This window comes from Dermacentor andersoni, chromosome 5, assembly GCF_023375885.2.
Source record: "Dermacentor andersoni chromosome 5, qqDerAnde1_hic_scaffold, whole genome shotgun sequence".
NCBI classification, from domain to species: domain Eukaryota; kingdom Metazoa; phylum Arthropoda; class Arachnida; order Ixodida; family Ixodidae; genus Dermacentor; species Dermacentor andersoni.
The window spans coordinates 107,189,749-107,209,947 of NC_092818.1; the positions used below are offsets into that span (position 1 = coordinate 107,189,749).

The window sequence follows — 20,199 nt, forward strand, 5'->3', positions numbered from 1 at the left end:
GGGAACCAGACGGATATGAAGGGAAAAAAAAAAGATAATAAAGAATTCTCCGGTATTTTGAGTATTACGTAGCTACCGTTAACGCACACTACTGTAGTGCACTTTCTGGACCGAAAATATAAGAGCAATTACGTGCACATTATGTGCAAATATAAGTGCACATTTACGCGCACGCCTGTGCGCGTAAATGTGCAAGGTTGCCAAAGAAATTATTTTCAGGGCACCCATTGGATGATTGTACTCGGAGGTCAAAAGCGCCTTTATGAGCTTCAATTTTCACTTTAATTTTTTTTGCGTTATATGATGTATACATTTCTTTCGGCTAAGACCGGAAGGAGGGGGGCGGAAGGAGGTCATTTCAATATACTATTTGTGGAGCAGAGAAGCGTTTACTGTACACATATGGACAGAAAGAGATCGAGAAGCGAGACAAGGAGGACGCAAGGATCGAGGCCGGTTAACCAGGGTGAGAGCGTTCCCCTATTCTTCATTGGCGAATAGGAAAAATGGACACTAACATGGTGTAGAATCAGGAAAAGAAAGCTGCTGAACACATGCACAAACATGCACCAGATTTCGCCATTTTGTGATGACCGGTCACATAGGCCGGCGGATTTCAAAAACAGAAAGGCGTGGACGAGCCTTTCTGTCTGTGAGCATCGGAAAAACAGAACGCCACAGTCGCAATAACGTTTACTTTCTGGAAGATCATTCACCTAACCGATTCACAACGGTGTAATATGCAAGCCTAGCATTATCGAAGAAAGGGAGATACCATAACAAGTGCTTCAAGAACTGCAACACTTGTGGCTGAGTATACACCGAGAAAACGTGCTGCCTTCCGCTTGCCCTGTATGAATACCAGCAAACCATGTGCAAACGCCCAAAGGCATCTCTTAAAAATAAAAAAAAAGAAAGCATGCGGATAACTCTTTTGTAAGAATATCAATAAACTTCAATAAACAATAGAACTTGCTGTAATGTGTGTCAAGCGAAGCTTTCGGGAGCTAATAAAGTGCTACACGAGTACATGTGATACATGTGTGCAGGTGTTTTTATTATCATCATATACAGCGTGGGCTCATGCGATTGTTGTGCTTTTGCCCCACACGGGTCATAACTATAACGTCATGAGACGTTTATGTTGATGCAGCACACCGTTCACAATCTAAGCTGATAGGCACGCAGTAGTTCATGTGAGGCGCCGATGCAGTGATGTCGCGAGATCGAGGCCAATGTAAATTTTATGCTTGTCCAGGGGAAAAATGTTGAGGAGAGGTGTATGGCGGAGAGAAGTGTGGCGCGAAAGACAGCGGAAGATTGACTATTATGAGGCCGCTCACGTGCAAGCCGAGTCCACTGTCCACATTGGGCTCACATCTACGTTTCCAGCACCCTTCCCCAGAGGCACCCTAGGATAATTTACTTCAATGCAAGAAGAGTCTCCGCTGCACCAAACGGGATTGAATCCTACCGTGTGGTTCCAACTAAAACCCACCCATCCACGCGCCACCGCCGCTTTTGCTATGTAGCGCCAACCTTTGATGTGTGCCACTGTTCCCCTGATTAGTCGTTCACACCAGTTCCGTTTCCAGAGTTTCCGTTTCCGGGTCTTTCGTTTCAGGGATTTCCGGTTCCGGAGTTTTCGCTTGTCGCACGGTCACACTTCTATGCAGCAGTGATATCGCTTCTGCCTGAAGCCAGAAGCTGGGTATGCGCAAGTTCCTCTTGACGCCGGAAGTCGAGGATGCGAGCGAGGGAAGAGCGCAGAGTAGGAGAATAGGTTGGCGGTACTTGACCTGCGTGGCGAAAACGTGTGTGGAGGAGTTTTAGTTCAAGCCTCCCAGCGGCCTATTCCCGTTAGGAGGAGGTGCTCTTGCGGAGACTCCGTGTGGGGGCGGCACTTATACCCTCGGTCACCTATTCCTGTCTACATTTCCATGGACCACTCAGGCATCTCTGCCCCTATTGCTCATCGTCCGCATTAACAGCCGCAATCGAACACCTCTTATGAATCTAACCAGGCATTTACTAGATCTGGCGACGCTACCTGAAACAGTTTGCCTTCGTGCCACCAGACCACCGGACTACGACTCTTGACTCCATGGGCCCAACCACTGAGCCCTAATGATGTATATTGCCAAAACCGGCTTAAACTTGTACACATAATCATTTATGACGCTAGGAAAACTACCAAAAAAGAAACAAAAACAGCCTAATGGAAACTGGGGCAGACTGCAGCATCCACGGTTAGCAAAGTCCGGGACGGTTCACACACACAAAAAAAAAATGCTTCGCTTTAGAGGATGGAAAGAAAAGGTTGCGTTTCTCTTTATCCAGGACAGTCTATCCGGTACCTAGGACGGCGGTACACCCTCCTGCTCTCCGCTGTCTTCCACATAGCTGGATGGATCCTGATAGCCACGGGCACTGCGGTCTGGATGCTGTTGCTGGGCCGAACACTCACGGGACTAGCAACGGGTGTTGTTGCGCTAACCGTGCCCGTCTTTGTCTCCGAGGTGACTGTACGGTATTCGCATTGCTACATCTGACGATAAACATAGTGTCACCGTCACGCCGCACTTTATATCGTTCAATGGCACATCTGCCGTTAACATTTTACGTTTGGTGGAAACACAAGCGAGAGTAATAGCACGAATAAGGTCAAGTGTGGTTCAAAATATTTGAAAGCAGCGCTCTACCCAGATTTGCTCAAGCACGCTTAAATGTGTTCGTGTCGCAGCTGCACATAAGATGAACAAAGCTTTACCGAATTACGGCTATATTTCGAGTAGTCTTTATTTGTGGCAGTAGCGATCCCCGGGGGTGGCGAAGTGGCGATGAATTGCATCAACTTCTGGACGCGCAGTACAAGGAGCTGCCGCAGGGTCTGGCGCAGGACTTCGGCTGGTGCGGCCCAGCTCACTCATGTTTAAGGAATATGTGTGAGGAGGAAGATGGGGGGAGTGTGGCACTGTTGGCGAGGCTTGCAGATATCCTTGGCATAGCCTTCAGTAACAGATTTTATGAAGAAAGAGTCGTGTGTAAGATTATTTTAGGGCATGGCGATCGGCAGATACCCTTGGCGTTGCCGTGACTACAAATACTTTATGAAGGAAAATAAAGCGTGGTATAAATGACTAACATACGGTTGCATTCTTGATTACCGAAAATAGATGTGCACGTTTCCAGCAGAATAAATTCACGCATGCTGAATCCTACTAAACTATAATAGTACAACGTGTTCGCCTCCATAATTAAGAAAACTAAAGTAAGTAAATAAATGAACCGCTTACAACAGCAAGAACAATGTACTTACGTACTTGCTTTATATAGAAACGCCCCCAAATTACAGACATAGCCCACGAAGAGCTCTATCATTTCATAACGTGTTGGTTGGAGTTTTGAAATACTGACGTCTAAACCGACGGTACCTAAAAACCAGCAGGCATCAGAAAGTATGTTTATTCGGGTCGAGTTCCCACAACAAATCTAACGGGCCAAGTTTTCTTTAATACATTGAAAAATTGAATTCATCACTTCCTTAAAATAACTTGCACTAATAGCGTCTGCAACAATTTATTGCTTTAGGCATGCAGACATAGTAGCTTACATTACATACAAGCAAAAAAGAAAAAGGGCATATTTTCGCTCAAAAGGCAAAGCATTCGTAGCGATAGCAAAGTATTAGACTTACACGAAGTAAGGTTCTTGGTTTTATCTGCGGTATAAATTGCAGTACGTATTCGTTTACTGATTAAATTAATAATCGTGGTGTCACGCGGCACGCAGACAAACATGAACATATATCACTAGCTAACCGCGAGCACTCTATGTCACAACGCTCGCGTAACGAAAAGCTCGCTGCCGCTCGCTTCACCATGTCTTCGAAACTTAGACTACGGCACCTCCAAGCTCAAAAACTAGGCGCGCAAGAAGCAACCAGCAATCTCTGCTTGCCCTAAGACTTTGCACCCGTCGCACATTACCTCCAAGATGCGTCGCTCGTGGGACGCGTATGCGCTCAGGCTCGCGGACTGCGTTGCCACGATCGGGCAAGGAGTGAAGACGCACGCGGCCTCCCCCCTCCCCACCCCCCGCAACGCGCGCTTGATCTCCCGTAAAAGTGCTCACCTACCCTCACTATTGCGCGCTTGATCAAGTGACCTCCAACATCAGGTGTCAAGTGACCTCCAGGTGACCTCCAACAAGACAGTCCTTCTCGACTCACCCTCCCACGCTTTACCTCGCATCCTCAGCACACGGCGCGCGCGCCACTTTTTCTTATAGCACTTAGACTTTAAACGGAACATCACGGCGACCACAAAAATTCGCAGAGTGTTAATATATTTTGCCATTGCAATAAAAAGCCGCGCCCTAACTTTACGAAAAACTGGCCTGAAGTTATGGGTGGTCGTTTTGTTAAGTAAAACAGCGTACTGGAAGATGGACAAGCAACTTCGCTCTTTTGTCGCGCTGCTCTCACTGGAAAGAAACTCGATATTTCGCTTTTCCGGTTGTTCAGCAGACTTCTCGTATACATGGCCGCTGTTCGATGATTTGACTGCGTTAGCCGGTCCGCTGTGCGATGTCACCGCTGTGTCCTGGGTTCCTGATGTAGGCTTGAGGCTTGGGAATTAAGTATCTTTCTTTGAGCTTCCGGTGGTATAGTCTGACTCTCTGCGGCTTTCCGTCTTTTTCTTCGTCTTATACTCCTCATTACGCGTCTGCACTGCGGCGACCCCATTCGCCTTGAGGTGAAACAACACCACAGGAGGACTGTCAACAGCTGCTACCTGCTCTCTTCAAGGCCCTGCGACTGCCCATAGAGAAAATGCCTGCTTGCTCCATGAAGGGCATGCTAGAAGTAGTCCTGGCTCCTCTCGAGTTGGTGATTCTACGATCTGCCTCCTCGTAAAACATCTAGCAACATGGACGTGGTCAGGAAACAACGTTTACCGTCTCGTCCAAAGGCGCCACTTCTTTTGCAAAGGAACTGTGAGGGTCTTGCGAGTCATTTACTTGAACTGTCGCTTTTCTTACGTAATATACATCTGCCAATAATGGCCGTTTCCGAGGCTGGCCTTCCAAGTTCCAGATCAATTGCTGGTTATGTCGCACATGGAAACCAAAGTAATCCGACATTTCCAAACGGAAGCGCCATGGTACATGTCAGATGTGAAATACGACATTTCGTCCCACCAGTTCAAGACGTCTGCAGCAGTGCTTTGGAGGTCACTTCTGTGCAAGTGCGGTTGGGAAACCGAAGCCTCAGCGTGGCGTCCTTATATGTGAGTTTTCGTCAGAAGATCTCCATGGGAGAAATCATAAGAGACCTCTGCAGCCGCTGGCCTGCTCCGAAGATTATATTCGGGGACATTAACGTACACCATACTCTCTGGGGTGACAAGGTGACTGATGTTCTTGGGAAAGAAATTGTCAATGCTTTAGATACTGAGGGATTCGGTGTGGAGAATGACAGACAGCAAGCAATTCTTCCGACCACCGGCCTCTTACAGTGTCATTGATTTGACATTGCACTCAGCGGACATTCTTGCATCATAAACGACGAATAGACAGAATGGGCAGCGACCATTTTCCTGTATTCGTCAACATTGCTAGAACATTGCGTCAACATTGCGTCACCGGCTGAAAGATCTTGCTTTGTGGCGATCTTGATTAAATTGCTTAAATTGATTAAATTTATTCACCATTGGGATACGTACAGGGACGGTCTAAGCGAATCTTCTGGTGACCTGTTCACGGATATGCTGCGCAGCAAGAGATTAGCCACCATTGAGCTGAAGCTACCCGACCACATCCCCTATCCGGACTTAAAGCTCAAAAATCTATGCGCTGCCCATAGAATAGTGGAACGAAGGCTGACGAGGACTAAGGGTGACCCACTAATGAAGACGTTATACACGGTGTTTCAGCGAACACCAACTACTACGTCTGAGTGAGTATTCGCCCGGCAAAACCTTCTTAAAACGTGTAGGTAACAGGCCGTGCTCACATTCTTATGCAGCGCTTAACATGCTTCGAGTTTTGGGAATATGCTGCTCGAGACAGAGGTAAAAAGAAGAACCACCCTGGACATTCGAGTATATAACATGCAACTTAATTGCAGCACGACTGCAGCTAAAGAACTGCATTCCAGTTGCACAAGCCAAGTCACTAGTTATGGAACATTTAAACACGGCTTACTCTAAGTACCTCCAAGTATACACAGATGGCTCCGTCAAAGTAGACTAAGATCGCTGCGCAGCTGCATTCTATATTCACTCTTTGAGATATGCGTGGTCGGGCCGTCTGTACTGTATAGCTTCGTCAACAGTCGTGGAAGGCGTGGCAATAGCTGTTGCTGTACTCAAACTAAGGACATTGCCTCCACAAAGTGTGGTCCTCCTTTCGGATTCAAAGGCCGCCTTGCAACAACTCTACCATGACCTACCGTCCATAAAGTTCCCACGAAAATCACTAGCCCCCGCAAAAAAACTTGCCAACAAAGGCTTCAGGGTAAAGTTTCAGTGGATTACCTTCCACATTGGCATTGCTGGCAACGAAAAAAGATGAGGCTCTTGCATACGCAGCGCTCCATTCTCCTCCCAAAGTCAAGGGCCCAAAGAGCAATCAAGTTAAGAAATCTGACATTCGAAATCACTTTGCGTCATTTTTGCTTCCACCACATATGCCATGCATAACCAAGAGATTTCGTCGAAAGGAAGTCTCACTTCTACATCGAATATGGACAGGATCTGCTTGTACACCAGCATGGTAATTTAAGACGGGGCGCATCAATTCTCCGAACTGTACGACATGCGACGAGACAGGAGACATTGAACACTTTTTGTGGTCGTCCCCAAAATTCCGAGACGAAAGGGACGCTCTCCTGAAAAATCTGCAAAAGGACCTTCCACATACTGTTAGGATTGGGGGGTCAATCCTATCACTCGTAATCATTTGTCAAGATTGCAGTCGGGCATGAATTAGATGGTAGCTGGCCCATGCCGTCGTCCAACTTATCCACGCTGAGGACGTTGTTGAAGGGAAGGACTGCTTCTCATCGAGAACGAGGAATATGGGTTTAGTTACAGTATCTACATAAGGATGTCGCAGTTCATCAGTTTAGCATGACTGCGAGAGAAAGTACACTGAGCAGCTGCACAACAGCGGTTTATAAACACTCGGTCCCCCCTCGATCCCAAGGTGAGGGAAACGTTCGATCAGTAGACGTAGACAAGCCCCCTCTCTGCGCGAGGGATTACACACACACACTTCCGCACAGGTTCACGGTCCTCAACCGACGTCAGACGGTCTCCGCAGAACTCGGGGCTTACGTGAAAAAAGGCGCATTTTATTCCCCGAGCTGACCCCCGCAGCCCGCCCGCCGTTTGCCCATTGTCTTGCGTCTTGAACAGCGCGTGGGAAGGGGCCTCGAACTACGTTCCCTCGGGGACTCCCTTGTTCACAGCAGACTAGATCGGCGGTGGCGGGTTCAGGCACAAAGCCTGCTTCGTCGAACTCATCTTGGCTCCAGCGGCGGAGAGTCGAGGACGCGCGCATTGTTCTCCACACACAGTCGACTTAGTGACGCCATGGCTGGAGCTTTGCGGTTGCGTTCCAGGAAAAGTTGACGCCCGCTGTCACAACTGGCTGCCAAAACTTGCACCTCAGCGGGCCGTTCTTAACAATACGTGCCTGCAACGCCTTCTGTTCCCCGAAGGACCAGTTGTAGCCCGCAAAGGAACTTCACGCCTCCTTATCGTATTTTTAAAAGAGGCTGGTCTGATGGACATGTGGTGAAATACCACAGTGATTTTATAAGAGACGCTCGGGCGGAGCAATCGCCGGCCTTGATCGCCGGCCTAAACCCGCCTGTTGCTACACCACCACCAGCCCACCACCACCACCAATTTCGTAAGTATGCAATGCTGACAGGACGCATCGGACATGGTAAAAACCTATTGATATACGCCTTGCGACATGCATAGAGCAGGACATAATGAGGGCTATTCTTAAAGGAATATTAAGAGAAAATTAGGTTGAGCAGTTTTATTAGTTGCCGCTCTACTAGAGGAGTAGCCGGCGGCTTAAGAGGCACCAAAGTCTTTTGACACTATTAAATGATAATAGAAAATAGCACTCTTACGGCAGAGAAGCCTTGATAAGCCGGGAAAGACTCAAAAATGAAAGACGGGTGGCGACGCCACCTCGATGTTTCTGCACCAGCTCGCCATGACGTCATGGATTTTGACGGGAGCTTGCTCGGACCCTTTTGATGTTTTATCAGCGAAGATGGACTACACTGTTGTATTATAAAGGAGCCAAATATTGAATTTAGCAAGTTTAGTGGACTTTTACTGCGTAATAATGACCCAAATACGAGACAATGCATTGCTATCAGTGAAGTCGCGCTCAAGTACAGGTGGTAGACTATTGGCGCGAAATTAAAAGAAGACAGAATGTTTGCCCTTTATTTCCTCTAGTAATCAAGCTCTTATTGCGACACTAACAAAAATAGCGTTCCCACAGCAGGCTGGCAAAACGATTCGCCGTATGGGCAGACACACTCGCGTGAAAGGATGCGCATGCGCAATGACATGTCTCGACAGAAGGTACTTGGTTTGTTAAAGGGCGCAGGAGTGCAGATTGGCAACAGCTCGCAGATCCCTTATCATTTGGTCTCCGCCTGTACATTAGGCTTACTGAACGCGCTCATTAAAAAAATCTTTTTCAACATCATCGGGAAACGCCTTGGAAACGACCAAGTATGATCCTATACCAGCACTGCAAATACAGTGGAACGCGTCTATGACGAAATGACCTGTAAAACGGAAGGATTGATTACGTCCCGGTAAAATTACTATGCTTTATATGTATTGGGCATGCCTCTACAACGAAGTCCAGTACAACGAATTTGCCTGCACAACGAACCAATTTTGGCGTCCCCAAAGTCCATTTGTTGCAACGAACGCCACGCAGCGGTGCCGCCCTTTCCCTGCGCTGTTAGGAATGGCCGTACGGGGTGGCAACGTGCCAGCTTTCAGCCCGCTGCACGTGTTCCAATCCCACCAGACGGGGCGCACTTCAGAGAACTGCGGATGACCGGCAGCCACGTGGCGCGCGGTCAGCTCAGGAATGTGGTACTCGGCCGCGCCACCCGGGACAAAGCAGAGTTCTACGAAGCCCTCTGACGTCTGCTCCGGACCTTTGCACCTGTTTGTGTGTGTGCGACACGAGTATGTGAGCCCGCTCCTCCAAAAGGGCGGGTCATCTTCGGTGACGTCGAACGATGACTGGACGAACGTTTCCGTTCGCTTAGAATCAAGGGGGGACCAAGTGCTTATAAGCAGCGGTTGCCGGCTGCTAGGGTGTGCTCGTCATCGGGAGCTGAGTGCTCGTTGTCATGCTCGAAATGTACTAGTGAGCTGTGTGCTCGTAAGCTGTTTACTGTATGCGTCGTCTTGCGTGCTCCATATGGGAGTCACGCTAGACTGTCGATGTATGTCTTGTTTCAAATGTAAATACTGCCAGTAAATCCTGCTCGCCTAGTCCTGTCGACCCAACGCCCTCCCTACAACTACGACCGCTCCAATCCCAACAGCGCAGACACCCCCAGCGTGTGCTCTGCGCTAGCGCTAACGGCTACGCTAGCGACGCACTTGACGAGTGTGCGAATGTCAGAAACAGTCCTGATGCAATGCTTCAGGAATTCCTGAACTCGTCCGTTTCTTGATGTAAGGCGTCAGCGTGCGAGAGCGAACGAATACGTCGCAGTTGATTACGACGGCATCATGTAATCGTAGCTGACTACCGACGACCTCTTTGAAGCCATCTCAGCCAGAAATGGCACGAATGTCAACAAAAGCAATAGTGGTGAAGGTCCTGGAAACGAACGAAGAGTTTTGACGGAAAGGAAGGCGATAGCAACAGTTGACATTTTGCAGACTTACTTTGCTCATCTCCTGCGTTCCGCCGTGAAGCATGCTGTGAACATCGGTGCAATAAGGTTGGCTGCAGTCGCACATTCTGTCAGGCAAACAAATTAGGGGGTTTACGTGACAAAACCACTTTCTGATTATGAGGAACGCCGTAGTGTGGTACTCCGGAAATTTCGACCCTCTGGGGTTCTTTAACGTGCACCTAAATCTAAGCACACGCGTGTTTTCTCATTTCGCCCCCATCGAAATGCGGCCGCCGTGGCCGGGATTCGATCCCGCGACCTCGTGCTTAGCAGCCCAACACCATAGCCACTAAGCAACCTTCTGTCAGGCAAAGTATGGATAAAGTAATTGGAGACAAATTTCATTACGTATCTCATTAATTCATGTTAAATAAGTATGTTATTTTGTTGAAAATGCTTACCCTGCTCTAGTGTGAACGGCACGGGGTGCGACCTTTAGAACGAAGTGACTGGTATTTCGAAGGATTTTGGAGATGCTGAGCAATTGGTTATAAAGGCGTTTGACTGTACACAGCCAAGTAAGCCTAAACGAAAGGACATCCAAGCCAATAATGAATCTGACAAGAGTAAAACGCTCATTCACAATGTGCTTGTCACTAAAAGTGAAAGGAGTATATATTTAGGCGTGAACGTCGTTTCCAGATTATTCCGGCCGCTAATTTAGCCTTAGTTCTCCCTAGCAGATGCCGTTTGCAACCACAAGTGACAGAGTGACAAGCAACTGCGATAAGTAACCACCAGCACTGTCATCGGTTTGTCTATGACGGCTGCAACTGTGTAACACAGCATTATGGTATTTTTATTGCCTCCAGGTGAGTCCCAAAGAGATACGGGGTTTTCTGGACACCGTGTGCACGATGGCGATCACTTTCGGCATCCTGATGGCCTACGTCATGGGGAAGTGGCTGCACTACGATTTGTTGGCAGCAGCAAGCATCTTCCCAGCTGTCGCCATGGCCATAGTCCTGCCCCTACTTGCCGGCTCACCCCGCTGGCTGCTGCAGGTGGGACGCCAGGATTCGGCACTCAGGTGAGAGAAGCGAGCGCCATTCGTCAGCGCACAGAATGGAAGCTTTTGGGGTTCTCCGGAATACGCGGGAGCTCTATGCGCCATTCGCCTGGCATGCAGTAAAACGAGTCGAGGCTGCTATGGCGCTCGACTGGTCCTCGAAAAGATTCGCAGCGATCCCGAACGCATCCTACGCATTTTCTTGCTCGTGCGATAAGTTAAACAAAGATGCGCTGACAGCGTATTGAAGAAAGCATTAGGTAACGTCCAGCCCTATATCCACTTAATCACTGCATTGTAGCGAAGCTGATACACTTTGCTCATTATATCCTTCAATGAGTAAAGGGGATGAGATTCGCACCGTCGATTATGATTGGTGTCCGGATGAGCAGTGTATAATTTTTGCCACCTGATGTGAGCAAGTATTTACCCTTTGCCAAAAGAAAGAAAAAAATACATCTGTAAGCAGTTAAGTACATTAATCGAACGCTTGTCCTTCGCCTGATATTAAGCACCATGCACATGCGGAACTTGCAAATAGCATTGCAAATACGAGAAGGGGCGAATAATATAAACTAAAGATCGAATAGTTTGCTTGGTTTTATTTGTCTTCATATTGAATATTTTAACATAAAGTTATTGACCAACAAAGCCGCAAAGTGATAAGCTGCGCGAGCTAGTTAAGATTCATATATAGATTACAGCGCTTTCACATTTCTTGCGCTGTAATCAATGAATTCAGTGTTAGCCGGCTGACGTTCCCTCCCGCCCCTCGCGACGAACACCCGCGGCTCACTGCCCTGCCAAAATGAACTCCCGCGCACTGCGTGCCACATCTGTCTGCCGTCCTCCAGGGCCCTCCAGTTCTATCGCGGCCCGGACGTGGCCGTCGAGTTCGGAGCCATGCACGAAGCTGTGACCGCCGACGCTGATTCACCACTTACCCTGGTCGAACTGGCGAGGCCCTGGGTGTACAAGCCGTTTCTGTGCACGCTGTGCGCGTTCTTCTTGCAGCAGTTCTCCGGCATCGTGGTCATGCTCTTCTACACGCATGACATCTTCGCCACTGCCGGTACAGGCTTGTCGGCGGCGGACAGCACCATCGTCGTGGGTGCCGTGCAGGTGAGTTTAAGCACTCAGCTTTCGTCTGTACACTCTCTAGAACTACAAAAAAATCAAGAATGCGTATTATCGAGATCAAGAACCCCCTGAGAAAACATTTCCGTCCCTCTCTGTCTGAAGGTTATGTCTATTTTGTATTAACATCACGCAAGAAAGGATACAAGGCATACGGGAAATTTGGCAGGTGGTTTATGTGGGGGCCTAACCTGAAATAAAGTCTTCAGTTCATCGCAATAAGTTGACGCAGTAAGAAGGGGGAGAGGGCCGCACGTGCACTAGGCAATGGCGCAGGAACATTGGGAAAGGGCAAGAAAAGCACGCAGCCATTCCAAAGTCTGAGGCAAAACTGCTCGATCTTTTCGTGAACAGGACGTGCAGGAACCAATTATATTGTCAAGAACAAATGCCGCTGCGAAACTTCGAGTGCCTTCCGAGTTATGCAACACACTCCTTGTGGAACACAAGCAGTGCGTTGTGGAAACACAAGGAACCTTCCAAAAATGTAACGCTCTATTGCCTCCAGGTGTACAGCATTCGGGAGTGCGCCTGATATATTAGTTATTACATATTATAACTCTGCCTTTGTCTGAAAAATTTGCATTTTCGAAATCGGAGCGTAGTCCAAGTACTATACCATGGGTCGAGGTAGCTCCTAACAAAGGGCCGGTGGAATTTGTCCATTTGTTGAAATGAACGTTTTCGGTAACCCGCCCCTTTTCCTGCCACAGGTGGTGTGCGTAGGCCTCGCTACGCAGCTTACGGACCGCCTTGGCCGTCGGCCCCTCATGCTCATCTCACTAGCGGTGTCGGGAGTGAGCCTTGTCATCCTGGGCTGCTTCTACCACTACAAGCGCACGCTCGGCCCCAGCTTCGTGCACTCTTACGGCTGGCTGCCGCTGTTCTCTCTGTGCCTCTACTTCCTGGGCTTCTCCGTGGGCCTGAGTCCGCTGCCATCGATTCTCATGGGCGAGATGCTACCCCTACGCCTCAAGGCTGTCGCCACCAGCTTCCTCATATCTTTCTACTTCTTCTGCGGTACGCTCATCGCCAAGGAGTACAACGATATGCTGGCGTTGGTCGGCGAGGACGGAGTCTACTGGTTCTACGCGGGCTTCATGGCCGTGGGCTTCGTATTGACGGCAGCCTTCCTGCCGGAAACGAAAGGAAAGACCCTTGAAGAGATTGAAGAGATCTTCGGCTCCCGCCGGTCTCAACTCGAAGAGTCCGACGACTAGCGACTCGGTGAATTGCGTCCTTCGAATGCGTGCAGCATGAGGACAAAACGACGAGGAGAAATGTTGGGGCCGGACCTCGAGTTATTTGTCCTGTTGTGTTTTGCACTACGACCGCAAAGTCAATCAGACCAATTCATTCTAGTCGACATTTCTTGTTCACGCCTCCCGATGAAGCTTGTTCTCGCAAACATTGTACAGGCGGCCACGCCTTTGAAAGTCTCAAGGCTTCTGCAGCAAGGTTCAAGGGCACGGACGCTGTTATACTTACAGCAACAATTGATGCGGGTACGAGTGCTTTTGTGCTTCCTTTCACCACGGTATCACCCGGACTGCTGGGAAAAGTTTTCACCCACGCCTGTAGCCTCCAGCTGATGAACGCTCCAATGGACACACTGCCTCCTTTTATATTGCAAACAGTGCGTGCGTGTTGAGTTTGTACATTATTTCGCAATGTAACTTTACGCGTGTAGAGCGTGAACTTCGGTACTGCGAGCAACGCCGAGTTTTGCATTGTCCATGCTTCATACATTCCACGTTTTTGCTGATGGTGCAGCCGGTGACTCCGCTACGGTTATACTGCGGCGCTAGCTTTCTGCGGGGAGCTTCTGTAGTGAACGCCCTACGGTACATACGGCATAAATACGTTGATAATTAGAATAGTTTTAGAATTTCCGTCCCATAAGGCCCCCGCCCTGCTCGCTACCTTTATTACCCTATTTGCTTGTCTTTTGTACACATTTTTTTTATTATTTTGTAAAACCGGCGGTTTGGGTCCCCATACTTTAAGTGCTCAAAATCTAAATGTGCTTAGTCTTAGAAGTTGCATGAAAATGCGTTTCTTATGTGAACTGACAGCAACTCAAGATGCATGAGACATTTTTGTTTTTTTTAGTGAGAAGAAAGATTCGTGACGGCTGCTGTTCAGTGAGAGCACATTGTGCGAGTGGACACGCTGTACTAAGTAGAAGCCGAACTGTCGGTTTACACTTATCGTGGTTGCGTGCACCATGTAATGCTGTGATATTCTTTCCTACCTAAGCTTAATACGAAACTGTGGCCTTCTGAACTGCTCAACAAAGTCGAATGCAAAAAAAAAAGGGGGAGCTTAGGACACTTCACAAATGGGAAAGGTTTGGCGTTGGCCATTAGCAAAGCAGCAGATGAGAAACAAAAGCAGACAAGCAGTTTGCATAAGCTTGAAGCAATGCAACAAGCTATAATGACTAAAAAGAAAACGCAACTAATGACGACGATCTAGATATTTTGGACTATATAGGCCGCATGCTGAAGCGTCGTCCACGTACCGCAGCAGCTTGTTTCAGCACGATAAGCGGTTGCCCACCGCTACTTAGTCACCAACCATGGCCGTGTTGATAAAACTTTTCTCTAGAGGTACCGAACTGAGACGATGCAAAGCACGAAGTCACGAAGATGCAGTGGCACCGCACTTAGTGCTGACATCAGCAAAACAGATGACCAGCCACGTATAGCCTTTCGTGCGCGAGCGAGCTCTTGGACGTATTTATTGGAGTTAAGACGAACCTAATTCACGTGAGATTCGTCGCAAGGCAACAAATATTTTCAGCCAAGTTTTCAAAAAGCTCACCGCTGGTGGGCATAATTAAATGTGAGCCACACAACGAAGAAGCAGCGAAGAATCGCTGTACATTTTTTGCCCTCTACCCAACCCTGCTACATGGTTAACTAGGCGCCTTGTTATATGCTACAATATACGTCATATAGCCTCTTTGTTCCACATGGGCAAATTGCCTGTTATGCGCTTCTGTATTCCACCACTGTAAGAGAAGATTAACTTTCTTTTCTTTATGAAAGGAAAGTGGGATCCGCATTTGCAATTGCTCTTTCTTCTTGCCTTACGCATTCTTGAAAAAGTGCTAAATTTTGTGATTGCTATCTGCTTTTTAACATGCTCGCACCATATAAGTGCAAGTTACACGCAGACACTTTTGAAACACGAAGTGTGCACTGAGACTCATTTCTTTTCGGCAACAGCACGCCGCCTGCAACTGAGAGCTGCGCTAAGCGTAGCTCGCACACGTATCAGCGTGTATGTAGCCTTTGATACTTAATGAGCCATAAGGCAATTTTCGAGAAAATTCAGCCTTCTCGAGGCTTTCGTACGCTGAAAGTTTGTGATATGCTGCAAGCTACAGCTCGCACATCCTATTCAAGTTGCAAATGACAGTTATTCACTACTGGCTTTTTCAATTTTTATGCTACTCTTAATCGAAACTTACAATTCCGCTTTATGTGTTAATCAGCATGAAATATTTTCTTACCGCAGTCAAGCCTCCCCGACAAGCCTCCCAAACGTGATTGAACGTTTGTCTCATTAGCTCAATTTTCGGATCCCCCTCACGGGGGCTCGATGAGCCTGTCGATTTGCATTATAATGTAGCGCATCAGCGACGCTTCTTGCTTCTGGAGAGTTTATTAATTTATGCTGTTCTTATACCGCTGCTCGAAGGGCAAGCTGACTGCGGCGATGTACGTACATATACCGACAGCCCAAATTTTCCGCAGCAGCTGCAAAAATGAGATGCGATGTGATCGCCCCTAAAACTGCACCAAGTATTTCCAGCCAGCTTACTTACCAGTGGCGCGGGAAGTGTGGAGCTATGTTGAGAACTCTGACACGATAAGGTATATTTTACATATTAAATGCGCGCAGCCTATAACGAGAGGCCAAAAGCGCGCAAATGCATGTCACAGATTGTTTCGCGTGTTGCAAAATGCGGAGTTCTCGAAATTAAAACGGGTAATTGATTGCCAATGCTAAACATACTTGTGGCACTTTTTCTACATTCTCTATGTGTTCGCAGCTGCATGCGCGCGGTGAACAAAAAATGCGCACTCACATTTCGTCCAACCATCAACGGAATTCCGAAGCGCGTCCACTGAACCTTCGTGAGGTCAAGATAAGCACTTTAGCGCAACTGTTACCGAGTGCTTACCATTGACATAGGCGCACGCTCATGTACATACTGCCTGTTGCTTGGCCGCTCGGGAACGCCGCGCTTGACAAGGGGACATGCCTTCTCGAGGCATCTAGACTAAATCACATCCTCACGCCGCACTCTGTGCCTGCACCATGTCACTTGTCCTAAAGCTTAACAAGGCGCCAACAGCTTATATTCAACCAGGACGCGTTTGTCAGACAATACGCACACGCACACGCGTATACGTCGTCATTCTGAGTCCACAGACAACACTATTGGGTTACGCATGTGGTCTACTGTATAAGTGGGCTCAACGATGCAGAGAAAGGATAAATCCCACAAGTCGCGGTATGGGATATAGATTCTAGCGCGATGGCAGGCCGCGCTGCTCTGCTCGAACCTCGGACAGACTTTCTCGCGCCTGTGGCTCTGGTGCTGAGTCAGTCATGCCGGATTAAACCTTTATTGCCGTTTACGGCGCTTTGCCTTAAAAAAAGAAACAAAAAAGAAAGAAAAACATCACCGATTTTTCCGGGGGAGCAGTAGGGGACGTAATAGAGGCCCGGCCTGCTCTCCTGGTGCCGTATCTTCGTTCTTGGCAGGGTTTTCGTAAGCTGCTGTCCGTGACATTAAAGGAGCATTTTTGAGTGGTCCCCTTTGAGTGAAATAAACGGACAGCAACCGCGGTTGAATGCCACTGCCTGATGTCATACCATGAGGATTATTGGCTTTCATTGTCGCCCACGTTAGGTTAAGTTACCTTAGGTTAGGCTACGTTAGAGTATAAGGCGTTCGCGGCGTATTCTCACAGCGGTTACGCAGTGAGGATTATTGTCTGTTCGTCTCGGCCACGTTTGGTTAGGTTAACGTTAAGTTAGGTTAACATTACGTTAGGTTAGCGTACGAGGCGTTATGGCAGCGCGATGTATCCTCATAGCCGTTGCAGGGCCGTCAAGCATTACCGGTGGCCTTTCAGCCACTTGCGTTCAACCGCGTTTGCTAAGGCGCTCTGAGTTCTAGGTTTTCAATATATGCGACCCGGCCTCTACTACCGTCCCCACTGCTCCCACGGAAACATCTGTGATGTTATTTTTAACGTACATCGCTGTAAGGCGCGAGAAAGCTGTGATCCGGCCCGACTGACTTAGCACGAGCGCCGCAGGTGCGAGACAGTCTGTCTGACACAGCGATCGCCAAATGGGGCGTCAGTGCCCACTGCTTCCCCTATTTCACCGCGCCGGCAGCCAGCGTGGGAGCGTAAACTCGACTCCCCTCCGTAATGCCGGCACGCCTAGGGACAAACGCATACAACACGCGCTAAGAAACCTCTTCCGTAGTGCCTAGGCAGAGTCATATATTCAAGGAGCAAAAGCCCCAGCTTTTCTCTCTCGCACCCGCTCTGACTCGCGCCTGCGCACAAACGGCTGGCGATCCCTCAAATGAACGTTTAGTTCCATCATCTTGGTTCCTCTGTCTTGTTAGACCATGTACAGTAACAGCCTTTGGACTGTTTACGTGGCCGCGCAAGAAGCGGCTACGGCTAGGCTACACGCATACGCTCTACGAAGCTTTTATTGACCCTTTTCGCGGCGATCCCGTGGGCGCTGCCATGTTTGATCACGTGGTGACGCGTTCATTGCTTGCCTCAACTGCCTCCGTTTACAGTCGGTGTGTATGACGCCAGTGCAGCTTAGCAAACCTCTGTTTCGGGAGATACCGTAGACGGTGACTCGGTGCATGACACGAAGAAACGCGCAAAAGCGCTTTGGAAGCTGATTAAGCTATATGCAAACAGCGCGAGCAGCGTACATGGTACTTGTTTTAAAAGCGAGGCTAAATATGAATTCCAAGCTATTTAAACTTTCCGTTCATGAACTGAATCAGGATTAGTGTGTTTTACATTTCGTTCTTTATTTGGCAAATACTTTGAGGCAGCGTCTTGTCACTTTTTTGACTCGGTAAATGTCCTCGGTGCGGTCACTGTTCGATTATTTTCTGCCTAATCACTCGCGGGTATGCTCAGTTCCGATAGATTTGTTCTTGGTGCGCGCAAGGCTTGAAACGTAGCCTTTTTGTACACTGCAATACCTCGTAGTAAAGATGTATTATCGCTAGAAACTCGCTTACTCTTCTGGGCCGTCACGAAACATTCAGCTTCGACCATTCGTCCGCTATCGGTGCAATCCGTCATTTATTGTGCGTGTGTGGCGCGCATACATTCCAGTGGGCGCCCATTCCCTTATTGACACGTTGGCGATACAGTAGGCGTAAGATTCCGTGCCAATTGGGGTAGATGTGTGCAGATACTGCGCGCGAAACGTACTATGACAGGAAGCGTCACTGCTCCCTTTGTCATTGTTTAACGAGCGGTACTCACTCTTTCGGACGTTCCGGGGCTGAAGCACTTTCTTTGAAGGTTAACGGTACAACGCTGGCAGATGAGCGAATTTCCGTATCCTCGAAGAAAGCCATACTTCTTGAAGTGCCGGTAGTTGCAGCAACATTCCGCGAACTTCGCTACACAGATCCATTCCATTCCTTCATGTGCCAGTCACTATTTCCGCAGCCAACAACTGCACACGTCTTCAATCCACATGATTCAATCCGCATGGTTGTAGCACAGTGCGTCAGCGAAAACTCAGTTGCATTCTGACAGCTGATCGCACAGAAGCAAGATTGAAGCGGTAATGGTTTCGTATTCGTTCGCTGTCGCTGAGGCAACGTGCGGCGCGCCGCCGAAAGCGCCATCTGTTTCTTTCTGGACAAAATTGCTCCGCGAAAAGGGTCAATAGAGCGTTCTGCATCGCGAACGAATGGTCAGTGTTAAATGCTTTGGCGCCATCTGGAAGACAAAAAGTGACTCAATTTCGCTGCAACGGCCGGCGCCTTCCGTTAGGTCTAGCAAACTCTAAACAGACAAATTATGCGAAAATAGCGCCACATAATCTCTAATAGGTTGTCCGCGAAGGAAGACAATATCAAGCGAAAGCAAATTTTTCTACTTTTTTTCTTGCGAACTCGGTGAAGAGTAAGTACAACGGACGAATACGGATCAAGTATTGGTGCTGCGGGCGCTGCCATGTTGTCGAGCTATTGCCGGCGAGGAGTTACGGAGTCGCCATCTATCGGAAGCGCCTCGCTAGCGTAGTATGAGTGATAACGCGGCGAGCTCCTCATAGGTTTTGCTGTCAGCGCTCACTGAAAACACCACGCGCGAGCTCTCCCGGACATTTCTGTAAGTACTTCCGAAACGAGAGAAGTTTTTTACTGTCTAAATAATAATCCGGGGCAAACTGAAAGCACACAATCGTTTACAGACGCTATCTCTTTACCGAATACGTAGAGTGAACGCCACTGCGCGCGGTCGCCGCGATGGAGTGTCCCGAACCGGCTTCTTGCGTGAAAGGTAGGCAAACGCTGAGAGCAAACTATGTGAAATATGTTCTTATAGTGTGTGTATAAGTAAATGTAGCGTAATAGAATGAAGCATCAATGCAGCGATCACACAGATTCGCAGCGACCGACTGCACGTCTGCATGCTTGTCCGCGCATTGTTTCGCTTTAGCCGCGTGCGCGTTTTCGCACCGTGCCATGAGCTTTAGGCCGCAGAATATGAGCATTTGACAGTATACAAGCAACCATTGTTGCGTGGGCGCTATCAGAGCTGTTCAAAAATAATTTCATTGTAGGGACTTCGACGCCTACGGGGACTGTGATGTGCCATCGTGACGATTCAATCTTTTTTTTTCTTCTAAATTCTTTGACCTTTCAATATTATTTCTCGAGTTGCGTCGCACTGTATGTTTATCGGTGTTTTCAGCGTGCGATTTTCCGCTGCTCCTTTTTCGTAATCTAGTGCATTAATTCATAACACAAAGATGACCATATGCCATGCTTTTTTTTTAA

General features: G+C 48.3%; 1 protein-coding gene across 3 annotated transcripts in view; it reads left to right on the forward strand.

Annotated features, from left to right (window-relative positions):
* Window positions 1-20,199, forward strand: part of LOC126531014 (facilitated trehalose transporter Tret1-like) — a 60,612-nt gene extending 40,413 nt beyond the window's left edge. For 2 of the 3 annotated variants that reach the window (XM_055070903.2, XM_050178374.3), the window contains exons 3-6: window positions 2,341-2,519; window positions 10,780-10,997; window positions 11,831-12,098; window positions 12,827-20,199. In XM_055070903.2, the coding sequence (XP_054926878.1) occupies window positions 2,341-2,519; window positions 10,780-10,997; window positions 11,831-12,098; window positions 12,827-13,333 (1,172 nt within the window). In that variant the 3' untranslated portion in view covers window positions 13,334-20,199. Of the gene's footprint in view, window positions 1-179; window positions 467-2,340; window positions 2,520-10,779; window positions 10,998-11,830; window positions 12,099-12,826 lie in introns of those variants that run through there. The other variant, XM_072288253.1, reaches the window with a different exon arrangement.